The 16,524-nt window shown below is 41.6% G+C and overlaps 2 protein-coding genes across 4 annotated transcripts in view; one reads left to right on the top strand and one right to left on the bottom strand.

Moving 5' to 3' along the window:
- Window positions 1-6,937, top strand: part of henmt1 (HEN methyltransferase 1) — a 90,348-nt gene extending 83,411 nt beyond the window's left edge. The window contains exon 10 of one of the 2 annotated variants that reach the window (XM_061883882.1): window positions 6,799-6,937. The gene's annotated coding sequence lies outside the window, so the exon portion shown is untranslated. The remainder of the gene's footprint in view (window positions 1-6,798) is intronic. The other variant, XM_061883886.1, reaches the window with a different exon arrangement.
- The window catches only part of fam102bb (family with sequence similarity 102 member Bb), a 72,617-nt gene that overhangs the window by 54,895 nt on the left and 1,198 nt on the right, over window positions 1-16,524 (bottom strand). For both annotated transcript variants that reach the window (XM_061883889.1, XM_061883888.1), the window contains exon 2: window positions 8,620-8,740. In XM_061883889.1, coding sequence (XP_061739873.1) covers window positions 8,620-8,740 — 121 coding nt within the window. The remainder of the gene's footprint in view (window positions 1-8,619; window positions 8,741-16,524) is intronic.

A 16,524-nucleotide genomic window follows, 5' to 3' on the forward strand; every position in this document is an offset into this window, starting at 1 on the left:
ACCTGACAGTTTGACCATGGTTTAGTTTTTCCTCTGTGTTTGTCTTAATTCCTGTCAGCGCTCTTATTTTGTCTTTATTTCCTGCTGTTCTTCCTGAGTGCTGTGTCCCCTCAGCTGTGGCTGATTGGCACCTGGCCACACCTGGTGTCAATCAGCCAATTACTATTTAAACCTGCTTTGTCCTCCACTCGGTGTTGGAGTATTGTCGTGTCGATGTCACCACTACCTGTCATTGTCGATATCGTTACAGCTACTACCTGTCGTGTTTCTACTTGTCGTTGTCGTTGTAGCGGGAAGCTGTTCCTGTTAGCTATTTGTAGTTTGCTTTCTCCGAGCTCCTTGTTTTTGTAGTTCCCTGTTAGCCGTTAGCTATTCCCAGTTTTTCTGTTCTTGGTTCCTGTTTGTTTGTTTCCGGTTCTTGGTTCGTGTTTCTTCTTTATTTTTACATTTTTGGACATTGAATTATGTTTTCCTATTCAATGCCTGCCACCATCTCTGCATCTTGGGGTTCGTCACCAACAAAATGTGACATAGTTAGATGAGCATAGTAACTAATATATCATCCATAAGCGCAGATTCCAAACATTGAAATACTTTGTATAGTTCAAGACTTACGGTTATTGTTTCAAGTTTATTGTTCTTCGGTCAATGGTCAACAAAGCAAAAAAACAGTTGTACATTCATAGATTGAAAATAAAAAATGTTACAGACCGAAAGGGTTTAGGCTGAAGTGAAACACTTATTGCGCCTAACCCTATAAACAATTTCAAGTACAAAATAAATTTCCGAAAGTTATAAAAAGTCCTTTGCACAACTTATTATAAATACACATTATAAACAACATTGTAAACAACATGAACGTAGTTCAATTTTACACACAGTACAGGCATGTGAAATATCCCTGTGTACATCTAGACCTTTGCACTAATTATATATACAATATATACAAACAATTATACTTCTATTATTATTTATATCTCATGTTTAATTTTTAATTAACGTTTGTTACGTCTCGCCTCGATTACTGTAACGTATTATTTTCGGGTCTCCCCATGTCTAGCATTAAAAGATTACAGTTGGTACAAAATGCGGCTGCTAGACTTTTGACAAGAACAAGAAAGTTTGATCACATTACGCCTGTACTGTATATACCTTTATATACATATATACATACATATATAGCTATACTGTATATACCTTTATATACATATATACATACATATATACCTATACTGTATATACCTTTATATACATATATACATACATATATACCTATACTGTATATACCTTTATATACATATATACATACATATATACCTATACTGTATATACCTTTTATATACATATATACATACATATACACCTATACTGTATATACCTTTATATACATATATACATACATATATACCTGTACTGTATATACCTTTATATACATATATACATACATATATGCCTATACTGTATATACCTTTATATACATATATACATACATATATACCTGTACTGTATATACCTTTATATACATATATACATACATATATACCTATACTGTATATACCTTTATATACATATATACATACATATATACCTATACTGGCTCACCTGCACTGGCTTCCTGTGCACTTAAGATGTGACTTTAAGGTTTTACTACTTACGTATAAAATACTACACGGTCTAGCTCCATCTTATCTTGCCGATTGTATTGTACCATATGTCCCGGCAAGAAATCTGCGTTCAAAGGACTCCGGCTTATTAGTGATTCCCAAAGCCCAAAAAAAGTTTGCGGGCTATAGAGCGTTTTCCGTTCGGGCTCCAGTACTCTGGAATGCCCTCCCGGTAACAGTTCGCGATGCCACCTCAGTAGAAGCATTTAAGTCTCACCTTAAAACTCATTTGTATACTCTAGCCTTTAAATAGACTCCCTTTTTAGACCAGTTGATCTGCCGTTTCTTTTCTTTTTCTTCTATGTCCCACTCTCCCGTGTGGAGGGGGTCCGGTCCGATCCGGTGGCCATGTACTGCTCGCCTGTGTATCGGCTGGGGACATCTCTGCGCTGCTGGTCCGCCTCCGCTTGGGATGGTTTCCTGCTGGCTCCGCTGTGAACGGGGCTCTCGCTGCTGTGTCTTGGATCCTCTTTGGACTGGACTCTCGCGACTGTGTTGGATCCATTGTGGATTGAACTTTCACAGTATCATGTTAGACCCGCTCGACATCCATTGCTTTCCTCCTCTCCAAGGTTCTCATAGTCATCATTGTCACCGACGTCCCACTGGGTGTGAGTTTTCCTTGCCCTTATGTGGGCCTACCGAGGATGTCGTAGTGGTTTGTGCAGCCCTTTGAGACACTAGTGATTTAGGGCTATATAAGTAAACATTGATTGATTGATTGATTAATCATAGTATTAACTACAATGTTAATTCAAGAGTGATATATTTTTTCAAGACATTGGTCTTAAAGTGTTTTTTCAATGTGTGAATGGAACTGGAACATTTGAAGGAATCATCCAAGCTGTTCCACAGTTGAACTCCTCTAACAGAAACACATCTACTTTTTAAGCTTGTTCTTATTTTTGCTTTCTGAGAGAAAGCTGAACCTCTGAGGTCATAGGGATTCTCTCTGGGTTTAAATCTCACTTGTAAACACCCAGGCAGCACGTGGTTATGAGCTTTGAAAGCCACAATAGTAGTATTGAGGTCAACAAGATGGTGCAGTTTTAATGTTTTTAATTTAATGGTATGGTCATGATAATTCGCATAAGTTACAATTCTAATCGCTTTCTTTTGAAGTAAAACGTATAGAGTTGATGTTTGATTTGTAATTGTTTCCCCAGATTTCAACACAATAGTTAAGATATGGGAGTATGAAAGAATTATATAACATGATAAGAGCCTTTTGATTCACAGAGTTTTTAATTTTATGTAACATAGCAATATTTTCTGCCATCTTTGTCTTACGTTTTGGCTACGTTCACACTGCAGGGGAGGATGTCTAATTCAGATTGTTTTTTGATCAAATCCGCTCTTATGTATTCGTTCACGTAGACATGACGTCACACGTGCTGCAGTGTTTACAAAAGGAAACATATGGCTGCAATTCTAGTAGGTCTCAATTAGGGGTGCACGGTTTTTTAGAAAAAATCTGTGATTTTTCTCTCCAATCGCGATTCGATTGGCGATTTTTTTTGTATGTCACACATAAAAATGCATAAAACTGACTGTCAATCAACATATTCTTGTCTCAAAGGGCCACACATTAGAATAATATGCAACAATTGACTAACAAATATCTGGCTTTATGCAGACAGACTTAGAGCTTTTGTTTATATCATGCTCCTAAATTGAAGAAATAACCAATAAAAAAATATTCTGTGATCATAACGTAATGTGATCATATTATACAATAATAATGAAAGTAACAATTTAAAAAGATAGCAACGTTTACTGTATAATTGTTTACCATTGTACTGTAGTTGGAAAGTAAATCACTTTGTTATCCTAAGTAAACAAACAAACATAAAAAGGAAATGGACTCATTTCTGTAAGCAAAGATTTTGTTTAAAGTGTGTTTTTTTTTTTTTTTCATTTGGAAAAAACGAGGCCAGACGTTTCTTTTTGTTTATTGCCATCACGTGATCATGGCTTTGTCTCTCATTGGTCCGTGTTGATGGGCATATATTGCCCATCCGATTTGAAGCTTAACTATCACCACAATGGGACATTCCTTAAAAAGGTAGAAAAGCGCTATACAAGTACAACCCATTCTCAGGGACGGCGTGGCGCAGTGGGAGAGTGGCCGTGCGCAACCCGAGGGTCCCTGGTTCAAATCCCACCTAGTACCAACTTCGTCATGTCCATTGTGTCCTGAGCAAGACACTTCACCTTTGCTCCTGATGGGTGCTGGTTAGCGCCTTGCATGGCAGCTCCCTCCATCAGTGTGTGAATGTGGAAGTAGTGTCAAAGCGCTTTGAGTACCTTGAAGGTAGAAAAGCGCTATACAAGTACAACCCATTTATCATTTTATTTAAGTATATTTATGTACAGTTTCCAATTTAATTTATCATCCATATAGATTCCCCAAAATTTTATTGAATACACCCTTTCTATCTCCATATCATCAATTCTTATATGACGCTGTATGTTATTTTTCCTATTTCCAAAAATTATATATGTAGTTTTATTTAGGTTGATTGATAGTTTATTGGCATCAAACCATTGCTTTAGTATGTGGAGTTCGATCTCTACAGTCTCTAGGAGTTGGTCAAGGTCTTGCCCGGAACAGTACAGACTTGTATCAGAAAACTTGTATTAGAAAACATGAGTGCACATCATAATTGCAGCTACAATTTCCATCTTAAAGATTAAAAAAAATGATTTGGGGAATCCGCCCGGAGTTCCTTAAGGCTCTGGATGCTGTGGGGCTGTCTTGGTTGACAAGACTTTCCAGCATCGCGTGGACATCGGGGGCGGTACCTCTGGATTGGCAGACCGGGGTGGTGGTTCCTCTCTTTAAGAAGGGGAACCGGAGGGTGTGTTCCAACTATGGTGGGATCACACTCCTCAGCCTTCCCGGTAAGGTTTATTCAGGTGTACTGGAGAGGAGGCTACGCCTGATAGTCGAACCTCGGATTCAGGAGGAACTGTGTGGTTTTCGTCCTGGTCGTGGAACTGTGGACCAGCTCTATACTCTCGGCAGGGTTCTTGAGGGTGCATGGGAGTTTGCCCAACCAGTCTACATGTGCTTTGTGGACTTGGAGAAGGCATTCGACCGTGTCCCTCGGGAAGTCCTGTGGGGAGTGCTCAGAGAGTATGGGGTATCGGACTGTCTGATTGTGGCGGTCCGCTCCCTGTATAATCAGTGTCAGAGCTTGGTCCGCATTGCTGGCAGTAAGTCGAACACATTTCCATTGAGGGTTGGACTCCGCCAAGGCTGTCCTTTGTCACCCATTCTGTTCTTAACTTTTATGGACAGAATTTCTAGGCGCATTCAAGGTGTTGAGGGGTTCCGGTTTGGTGACCGCAGGATTAGGTTTCTGCTTTTTGCAGATGATGTGGTCCTGATGGCTTCATCTGACCGGGATCTTCAGCTCTCGCTGGATCGGTTCGCAGCCGAGTGTGAAGCGACCGGAATGAGAATCAGCACCTCCAAGTCCGAGTCCATGGTTCTCGCCCGGAAAAGGGTGGAGTGCCATCTCCGGGTTGGGGAGGAGACCCTGCCCCAAGTGGAGGAGTTCAAGTACCTCGGAGTCTTGTTCACGAGTGAGGGAAGAGTGGATCGGGAGATCGACAGGGGGATCGATGCGGCGTCTTCAGTAATGCGGACGTTGTACCGGTCCGTTGTGGTGAAGAAGGAGCTGAGCCGGAAGGCAAAGCTCTCAATTTACCGGTCGATCTACGTTCCCATCCTCACCTATGGTCATGAGCTTTGGGTCATGACCGAAAGGATAAGATCACGGGTAGAAGCGGCCGAAATGAGTTTCCTCCGCCGTGTGGCGGGTCTCTCCCTTAGAGATAGGGTGAGAAGCTCTGCCATCTGGGAGGAACTCAAAGTAAAGCCGCTGCTCCTCCACATGGAGAGGAGCCAGATGAGGTGGTTCGGGCATCTGGTCAGGATGCCACTCGAACGCCTCCCTAGGGAGGTGTTTAGGGCACGTCCAACCGGTAGGAGGCCACGGGGAAGACCCAGGACACGTTGGGAAGACTATGTCTCCCGGCTGGCCTGGGAACGCCTCGGGATCCCCCGGGAAGAGCTAGACGAAGTGGCTGGGGAGAGGGAAGTCTGGGTTTCCCTGCTTAGGCTGTTGCCCCCGCGACCCGACCTCGGATAAGCGGAAGATGATGGATGGATGGATGGATGTACAGTTTCCAATTTAATTTATCTTCCATATAGATTCCCCAAAATTTTATTGAATACACCCTTTCTATCTCCATATCATCAATTCTTATATGACGCTGTATGTTATTTTTCCTATTTCCAAAAATTATATATGTAGTTTTATTTAGGTTGATTGATAGTTTATTGGCATCAAACCATTGCTTTAGTATGTGGAGTTCGATCTCTACAGTCTCTAGGAGTTGGTCAAGGTCTTGCCCGGAACAGTACAGACTTGTATCAGAAAACTTGTATTAGAAAACATGAGTGCACATCATAATTGCAGCTACAATTTCCATCCATCCATCCATTTCCTACCGCTTATTCCCTTTCGGGGTCGCAGGGGGCGCTGGCGCCTATCTCAGCTACAATCGGGCGGAAGGCAGGGTACACCCTGGACAAGTCGCCACATCATCGCAGGGCCAACACAGATAGACAGACAACATTCACACACTAGGGACCATTTAGTGTTGCCAATCAACCTATCCCCAGGTGCATGTCTTTGGAGGTGGGAGGGGCCTATCCCCAGGTGCATGTCTTTGGAGGTGGGAGGGGCCTATCCCCAGGTGCATGTCTTTCCAATTTCCATCTTAAAGATTAAAAAAAATGATTGGGGAATGTCCGGCGGGCCAGATTTAAAAGCTAAACGGGCCGCATGTGGCCCCCGGGCCTTACTTTGCCCAGGTCTAGGTTAGACTATGTAGCTTAACTTGCTATTGAGTCAGTCAAACTTAAGTTACACTATAAGCATGGGGATATATTTATTTATTTTTACAAATATTTGGCTTGGTTGTAGTCATCTGCAGACTCAGATTCATGCTCCTCTTGAGACTCAGCACTGAAATGGAACAAATGATGGCAGTGATGAATCATTTCCAAGTTGCAATGTGTTTGAGATAGAAACCTAACTTGTGTTTGTTTACATCACAGGACCACATGGGAACTTGAGGCCTGCGTAGCTAAAAGCAGCTCAATCAGTCAGCTACGTGGCAATAAAGGAAACTGTCTGCTACCAATGAAGATGTGCATTCGACAGCATTTCTGTGAGTTTCCGGAGTAATTGTTTTTTACAAACATCTTTCACATTTGTTGAGGGTGTTGACTTTCTGTTTCAAAGCCACAATAATACTTGCCATAAGGTGCATGTTGTTATTTGTTCAACCATCAACCAGTTAAGATTGAAATGAGGGTTCCACTGCTTATGGCAACCAAGTCGTGGACTCACTTTTTTATCATCCATCCATCTTTTTCCGCTTATCGAGGTCGTGTCGCGGGGGCAGCAGCCTAAGCAAAGAACCCCAGACTTCCCTCTCCCCAGCCACTTGGTCCAGCTCCTCCTGGGGGATCCCGAGGCGTTCCCAGGCCAGCCGGGAGACATAGTCTTCCCAACGTGTCCTGGGTCTTCCCCATGGCCTCCTACCGGTCAGACGTGCCCTAAACACCTCCCTAGGGAGGCGTTCGGGTGGCATCCGGACCAGATGCCCGAACCACCTCATCTGGCTCCTCTCCATGTGGAGGAGCAGGGGCGATATAGCTCGGTTGGTAGAGCGGCCGTGTCAGCAACTTGAGGGTTGCAGGTTCAATTCCCGCTTCCGCCATTCTAGTCACTGCCGTTGTGTCCTTGGGCAAGACACTTTACCCACCTGCTCCCAGTGCCACCCACACTGGTTTAAAAATGTAACTTAGATATTGGGTTTCACTATGTAAAGTGCTTTGAGTCACTAGAGAAAAGCGCTATATAAATATAATTCACTTCACTTCACTTTACTTTGAGTTCCTCCCGGATGACAGAGCTTCTCACCCTATCTCTAAGGGAGAGAGGAAACTCTTTTTGGCCGCTTGTACCCGTGATCTTGTCCTTTTGGTCATAACCCAAAGCTCTTGACCATAGGATGGGAACGTAGATCGACCGGTAAATTTAGAACTTTGCCTTCCGGCTCAGCTCCTTCTTCACCACAACGGATCGATACAGTGTCCGCATTACTGAAGACGCCGCACCGATCCGCCTGTCGATCTCACCATCCACTCTTCCCTCACTCGTGAACAAGACGCCGAGGTACTTGAAGTCCTCCACATGGGGCAGGGTCTCCTCCCCAACCCGGAAATGGCACTTCACCCTTTTCCGGGCGAGAACCATCGATCCGGACTTGGAGGTGCTGATTCTCTTCCCAGTCCCTTCGCACTCGGCTGCGAACCGATCCAGTGAGATCTGAAGATCCCGGCCGGATGAAGCCTTCAGGACCAGATCATCTGCAAAAAGCAGAGACCTAATCCTGCAGCCACCAAACCGGATCTCCTCAAAGCCCTGACTGAGCATAGAAATGTTGTCCATAAAAGTTATGAACAGAATGGGTGACAAAGGGCAGCCTTGGCTGGCCTGGGAATGCTTCAGGATCCCCCGGGAGGAGCTGGAGGAAGAGGCTGGGGAGAGGGAAGACGGGCCTTCTCTGCTTAGGCTGCTGCCCCCGCGACCCGACCTCGGATAAGCGGAAAAAATGGATGAATGGATGGGTGGATAGACTAAATAGAGGATGATATAACAATAACTGTTGGTGTGTCAGCTTTGTTGTAAAAGAAGTATGGATCCATAAATTGGTGGTCTCGATACCAAGGGTAGTATCAGTATCAGATCAATACTAGAGGAAGATGGATGGATGGATCATTTCTATTAAAGCATGATCAAATTTCTAACATTATTTCATAAAATGTACGTACACGGGCACAGGGGTGAGGATAAAAACAATAAAGTACCTTTCTGACTGAAACACGACACACGCAGGGATCCAACACACCAGTTCCTGCGTTGGCGCTCATCTTACAGGGGAAGGAGAACCTCTTCCTCCAACGAACACAGTTGGCCTGGACCGGTTCCCTGTTTGGCCAAAACACAAAGATGAAAGTCATTGAGGTACATTGAGTGTGCGTTACTTTAATACAATTATATTTGCATATTACTTATTATATGTTAAAACTGTTTTATTCGTTTTACACTGAAGTTTTGGATATATTACATATTATATGTTAAAACTGTTTTACTCGTTTTACACTGAAGTTTTGGATGTATTACATATTATATGTTAAAACTGTTTTACTCGTTTTACACTGAAGTTTTGGATATATTACATATTATATGTTAAAACTGTTTTACTCGTTTTACACTGAAGTTTTGGATATATTACATATTATATGTTAAAACTGTTTTACTCGTTTTACACTGAAGTTTTGGATATATTACATATTATATGTTAAAACTGTTTTACTCGTTTTACACTGAAGTTTTGGATATATTACATATTATATGTTAAAACAGTTTTACTCGTTTTACACTGAAGTTTTGGATATATTACATATTATATGTTAAAACTGTTTTACTCGTTTTACACTGAAGTTTTGGATATATTACTTATTATATGTTAAAACTGTTTTACTCGTTTTACACTGAAGTTTTGGATATATTACATATTATATGTTAAAACTGTTTTACTCGTTTTACACTGAAGTTTTGGATATATTACATATTATACGTTAAAACCGTTTTACTCGTTTTACACTGAATTTTTGGATTTACAACAATATTGGATTGGTTTGATGGGACCAAAGACAGAATGATGCATTTGGGGAAACTAAAACAGAGCACAACCTCTGCTAATGTTTATTTGAATCCTCCAAATTTTACACAAGTTCTTAGACCAGGGGTAGGGAACCTATGGCTCTAGAGCCAGATGTGGCTCTTTTGAAGACTGCATCTGGCTCTCAGATAAATCTGAGCTGACATTGCTTAACAGGATAAATAATGAATAATTCCACTTGTAATCACAGTGTTAAAAATAATGTTCAAAATATAAAACATTCTCATGCATTTTTAATCCATCCATCCGTTTTCTACCGCACCTGTTCAAGAAGTTGCGTTAATGGTAAGAAGTTATTTATTTATTATTAGTTAGTGTGGAGCTTGCCCATCTGGGGGTTCTTCAGACCCCCAAGCACCGACATGAGACCCTGTTTCAGGGTTGCAATATTGTTTTATTTTTCAATAAGTTTCCAGCAATAGTATTTCCAGCCCCAACCCAGTCTCTCCTCCTGGCTGCTGCTTATAACAGAGCGACAGGTGATTAGATAACAAGGCCCAGGTGGGCCATCTACGCACCTGTCGCTGCAGGCCCGCGGGCCACTCCCCCTCCACAGTTAGCTTCAGAATAACAATGTTACTACAAAGAATAAGAGACTTATTGTACTCTAGAAATGTTGGTCTTACTTAAAAATGCACGTGTTTAGTTGTGTTCAGTGTTAAAAAAAATATTATATGGCTCTTAGGGTAATACATTTTAAAATATTTGGCTTTTTGGCTCTAAAGGCCAAAGAGGTTCCCGACCCCTGTCTTAGACTATAGATTGGCATTATCTGGAACGATTCTTTTTATTATTATTATTTTTTTTTTACAATTATCTGTCTTGTTTTTGATATTTGTGCTAATTGTTCGGCCACTTATTCGTATTGGTCGATTTTCATGAAAAAGTATGTCATCGACCTTTGCATGTTCGTACTTTTCAATGCCGATCACAATCGCCAATCCCCTCAATCAATCAAAGTTTATTTATATAGCCCGAAATCACAAGAGTCTCAAAGGGCTGCACAAGCCACAACGACATCCTAAGTTCAGATCCCACATGAGGGCAAGGAAAAACTCACAACCCAGTGGTGTGTCAATGTGAGTGACCATGAGAAACCTAACTATTTTTTCAGCTATATTTACATTAAAGGGGAACATTATCAGCAGACCTATGTAAACATCAATATATACCTTGATGGTGCAGAAAAAAGACCATATATTTTTTTAACCGATTTCCGAACTCTAAATGGGTGAATTTTGGCGAATTAAACGCCAGGGGTGTCCAAACTTTTTCCACTGAGGGCCGCAAACTGAAAAATTAAAGCACACGGGCGCCAAGTTTTTTTATTTTTTATTTATTTTCAAAACCAATACAATATTCACTTTTTTTTTGTTTTTTTTTAATTGTTGGGGCTCCCTCAAGTTAGGTCTTAAGGACCCGGAAGGGTTTCATTCTTAAACAAGGTTCAAAATAAGTCATATATTATTTTTTTCATAAAACCCTTGAATCGCTAATTCTACTTCATTTTTTTTTTTACTTTTTACGAGCTTTTTGTCGAAACCCTGTTTTTTTGAGGCAAAATACAAAATATACCATATTTTTCCCAAAAAGATTTTCAAAGTGAAGTGAATTATATTTATATAGCGCTTTTTCTCTAGTGACTCAACGCGCTTTACATAGTGACACCCAATATCTAAGTTACATTTAAACCAGTGTGGGTGGCACTGGGAGCAGGTGGGTAAAGTGTCTTGCCCAAGGACACAACGGCAGTGACTAGGTTGGCAGATGCGGGAATCGAACCTGCAACCCTCAAGTTGCTGGCACGGCCGCTCTACCAACCGAGCTAAAATGCCCCGAGCTAAAAGTGAAATATTTAATGTGAAGTTATTGGATCCCTAAATAAGTCATTAATTCATAGCAAAAAAAAAATTTAATTTTTTTTTAGCAAAGACGGTTATTAAATTCCACTAAAATCCTTGGGGATCCAAAAGTGCCTCACTCATAAAAAAGTCATGCTTATTTTCATTTTTCATTCAACACTTAAATCTCTATATTAGCTTCAGATAATATATGTTGTAATTGGTTTATTATATTTATAAAAATCAATAGGATAATTAGTATTAGTATATAATTAGTATGGAAATATTTTTTCTCATTTTCATATTTTTTATGTTTGCTGTATTAATGTTCTTAAATCAATCAATAATTAATGGCAACATTGATTTTGATTCATTATTATTTTATGAGAAATTATTTAAAAAATTGTGTTTTTTGGAGTCAACAATGCAACTTTTTCTCGTTGCATTTCACCGATTTGCTCTTTTATTGCACTTTTTAATGTTTAAAAAAAAATATATATATATTTTAGTATTTTTAGAATGATGTGCTGCGGGCCACTTTGGACACCCTTGTCAAAGATCATTTAGGGTACCATTACTTTTTTTTGCGTGTAACTGTACAGGACTGTCTCAGAAAATTTGAATATTGTGAAAATGAATATGGAGATGATGATTTCATTTTCCAGTATGATCTGGCACTTGCCATCCATCCATCCATCTTCTTCCGCTTATCCGAGGTCGGGTCGCGGGGGCAGCAGCCTAAGCAGGGAAGCCCAGACTTCCCTCTCCCCAGCCACTTCGTCTAGCTCTTCCCGGGGGATCCCGAGGCGTTCCCAGGCCAGCCGGGAGACATAGTCTTCCCAACGTGTCCTGGGTCTTCCCCGTGGCCTCCTACCGGTTGGACGTGCCCTAAACACCTCCCTAGGGAGGCGTTCGGGTGGCATCCTGACCAGATGCCCGAACCACCTCATCTGGCTCCTCTCCATGTGGAGGAGCAGCAACTTTACTTTGAGTTCCTCCCGGATGGCAGAGCTTCTCACCCTATCTCTAAGGGAGAGACCCAAACTCATTTGGGCCGCTTGTACCCGTGATCTTATCCTTTCGGTCATGACCCAAAGCTCATGACCATAGGTGAGGATGGGAACGTAGATCGACCGGTAAATTGAGAGCTTTGCCTTCCGGCTCAGCTCCTTCTTCACCACAACGGATCGGTACAACGTCCGCATTACTGAAGACGCCGCACCGATCCGCCTGTCGATCTCACGATCCACTCTTCCCTCACTCGTGAACAAGACTCCTAGGTACTTGAACTCCTCCACTTGGGTCAGGGTCTCCTCCCCAACCCGGAGATGGCACTCCACGCTTTTCCGGGCAAGAACCATGGACTCGGACTTGGAGGTGCTGATTCTCATTCCGGTCGCTTCACACTCGGCTGCGAACCGATCCAGTGAGAGCTGAAGATCCCGGTCAGATGAAGCCATCAGGACCACATCATCTGCACTTGCCCAAAGTGCCAAAACCAGCAGTACGTGGTGTACTGACCATGGCTTTACTGTCCTCCTTTGGCCTGCCAACTCCCCTGACCTGAACCTCATAGATAATTTGTGGGGTATTGTGAAGAAGAAGCTGAAAGACACCAGACCCAATAATGCAAAGGGGCTAAAGGCCGCTATTGAAGCATCCTGTGCATCCATAACACCTCAGCAATGCCACAGGGCGATTGCCTCCATGCCACGCCGCATTGATGTAGTTCATCCGTGTAAAAGGATTCCCGACCAAGTACTGAGTGCATTAATTGACATTTTCAAATGTTTGATTCTGTTTTGCTGTTATAAATCTTTATTTTTTACTTGGTCTGAGGAAACATTCAATTTTTTTAGTTTTCTTAATCTGTATGCCATAATCAGCAATATTAAAATAATAAAAGGCTTTCAATATTTCAGTTGATGTGTAATGAAGCCAGAATGTGTAACATTTTCATGATTTTAGTTGCATTACAGAAAATAAAGGACTTTATCACAACATTCTAATTTTCAGAGACAGTCCTGTAGGTTTTAATTAGATTGACGTGTAGCCAATTCCCTGAATTGATGAGAAAGTAAAAAACATGACGCCAAAGAGTCTGTGTGCGTGGGCGGCGATGTAACAACCAGCGTGGCGTCGCTCTCACTCCCACACAACCTCCGCGTCAATCCCTTCTGTCCATTTATCCAGACCCTTTTATTTTGTTTAACTATGTTCTGTTGCTGTTTTACAGCAGGAGAACTAAGGCACACTATATTCCCAAAAATATTTGCCCCGCCCCCCCCATCCAAATGATGAGAATCAGGTGTCCTGACCACTTGGCCTAGAGCAGGGGTCGGGAACCTTTTTGACTGAGAGAGCCAAGAAGCCAAATATTTTAAAATATATTTACTTAAGAGCCATATGATATTTTTTTTAACACTGAACACAACTAAACGCGTGCATTTTTAAGTAAGACCAACATTTCTAGAGTATAATAGGTCTCTTATTCTTTGTAATAACATTGTTATTCTGAAGCAAACTGTGGAGGGGGCGTGGCCTGCAGGCCTGCAGCAAAGCGGGATGTTGCCAGGACCGGCCTCGAAATCAGCGACAGGTGCGTAGATGGCCCACCTGGGCCTTTTTATCTAATCAGCTGTCGCTCTGTTATAAGCAGCAGCCAGGAGGAGAGACAGGGTTGGGGCTGGAGCCAGAGCGCGAGTGAGGACGAAAGAGAAAAAGACAATTGCTGGAAAGGAACTGAGAGACTAATTGAAAAAAAAACAACAACAATACTTTACCCTAAAACAGGCTCTCATGTCGGTGCTTGGGGGTCTGAGGAACCCCCAGGAGGACAAGCCCCACACTAACCAATAATAAATAAATTACTTCTTACCATTAACGCAACTTCTTGAACATAAAAATGCATGAGAATGTTTTATATTTTGAATGTTATTTTTAACACTGTGATTACAAGTGGAATTATTCATTACTTATCCTGTTAAGCAATGTCAGCTCAGATTTATCCGAGAGCCACATCTGGCTCTAGAGCCATAGGTTCCCTACCCCTGTTTTAGAGTATAATAGATCTCTTATTCTTTGTAATAACAATGTTATTCTGAAGCTAAATGTGGAGGGGGCGTGGCCAGCGGGCCTGCAGCGAAGCGGGGTGTCGCCAGGATCGGCCTTGAAATCAGCGACAGGTGCGTAGAAGGCCCACCTGGGCCTTGTTATCTAATCACCTGTCGCTCTGTTATAAGCAGCAGCCTGGAGGAGAGACAGGGTTGGTGCTGGAAAGCAACTGAGGGACTAATTGAAAGATAAAACAATATTGTAACCCTGAAACGGGCTCTCATGTCGGTGCTTGGTGGTCTCAAGAACCCACACTAACCAATAATAAATATATAACTTCTTAACTTTAACGCAACTTCTTGAACAGGTGCGGTAGAAAATGGATGGATGGATTAAAAATGTATGAGAATGTTTTATATTTTGAACATTATTTTTAACACTGTGATTACAGGTGGAATTATTCATTATTTATCGTGTTAAGCAATGTCAGCTAAGATTTATCCGAGAGCCAAAAGAGTCACATCTGGCTCGCGAGCCATAGGTTCCCTACCCCTGGCCTAGTGTATCAAATCAAGCACTTGGGCATGGAGACTGTTTCTACAAACATTTGTGAAAGAATGGGCCGCTTTCAGTCATTTCCAGCGTGGAACTGTCACAAATCCAGTCGTGAAATTTCCTCGCTCCTAAATATTCCAAAGTCGGCTTTATTATAAGAAAATGGAAGAGTTTTGGGAACAACAGCAACTCAGCCACCAAGTGGTAGGCCAGGTAAACTGACAGAGAGGTTGGTGACCCCTGCACTAACCCCTCCACCACCGTGTTGAGAATGTATTACACCATAATAGTGAGTACATTGTTTTTTCACAAGATTGAACATCCAAGCATTCACATTGGGGGAGAAAAAATGTTTACTTTCACTTCAAAAAGAGCAGCACGTGCTGATTTTATCCCGAGGCTGATAAACGTGACGGAGGGAACTCCCAGCCAGCTGCACACTTTGTGCTTGGGTAATTCCGACATGATAATATGTGCTGCACCGCACACTACAACACTATCAGTTAGTCAGCAAGCTGGAAGATTTAAACTCCAAAATGGAGGAAGACCCAGTCATCTTCTTCAACTTATTTTATGTACTTTGCAGTCCTCTTTTTAACAAAAACTAATTCAACCATTTTATATCACACGTCGTTCTAGACACATAGTGCTTCATGTAAGAATCGACATTCATTTCAGCAAGAAAATAAAATAAACTTGGAATACAGTCATATTTTTTTAGGGCTTTTTTAGCAGTTTTAATATTGAAGTTGTTAAGAATATTTAAGTTGTCCTTTGTGTGGACGTTGATGTTTGTCATGTCATGTTGGGATGTACTTTGTGGACGCTTTCTCTGCTCCGCAGTAAGTCTTTGCTGTCGTCCAGCATTCTGTTTCCGTTTACTGTATTTCCTTGAATTTCCGCAGGGTTTATAGTATGCGCCTGCCTAGAATTACTGCCGAGTCAAACTCGTTTAGGACAATAATTAGCATATGCCTAGAATTTCCACCGGGTCAAACTCGTCACGTCACGAGCGACACTTCACCTGTCATCATTTTCAAAATGGAGGAGGTTGATTTCAATCATTTGAAATCGCATAAAGGGAAGAAGATTAAGAGCTATTCAGTAGGATTTAAGGTCCAAGCTATTGAATATGCTAAAAAGAACAGTAAGCAGCTATGTTTTATTAATATACCGTAGCTGCGTGTGTCAAATATGAGTCATTAAATGACTCCCGCCTCCTGGTGGTAGAGGGCACTAGTGATCCTTCTTGCGACTACTCGGCTGCAGAAGAAGTGACAACAAGCAGCCATCGTTTATTTTTTCCTTGCACTTTTAACATTACATATCTAAAATAAAACAGTTTTCTAAACTGGACTTTCAATCGAAGCAGGAGGTAATAAAGGAAGATCTCCATCGAGACAGAGAGACTTTTAAAACTGAAGAAAGATAAGGAAGACTTCCATAAACAAGTAATCGATGCTTTTGATCAGAAGGAGCTGCGCTAAACTTCATTTATAAGACCATAATAACGTTTTTTTTTATTAAATGTGCTTTTCATAATAGTATCCTTACATCACACTCAAATTTATAAGCGC

The sequence above is a fragment of the Nerophis ophidion genome, linkage group LG22 (assembly GCF_033978795.1).
Source record: "Nerophis ophidion isolate RoL-2023_Sa linkage group LG22, RoL_Noph_v1.0, whole genome shotgun sequence".
In the NCBI taxonomy this organism is placed as follows: domain Eukaryota; kingdom Metazoa; phylum Chordata; class Actinopteri; order Syngnathiformes; family Syngnathidae; genus Nerophis; species Nerophis ophidion.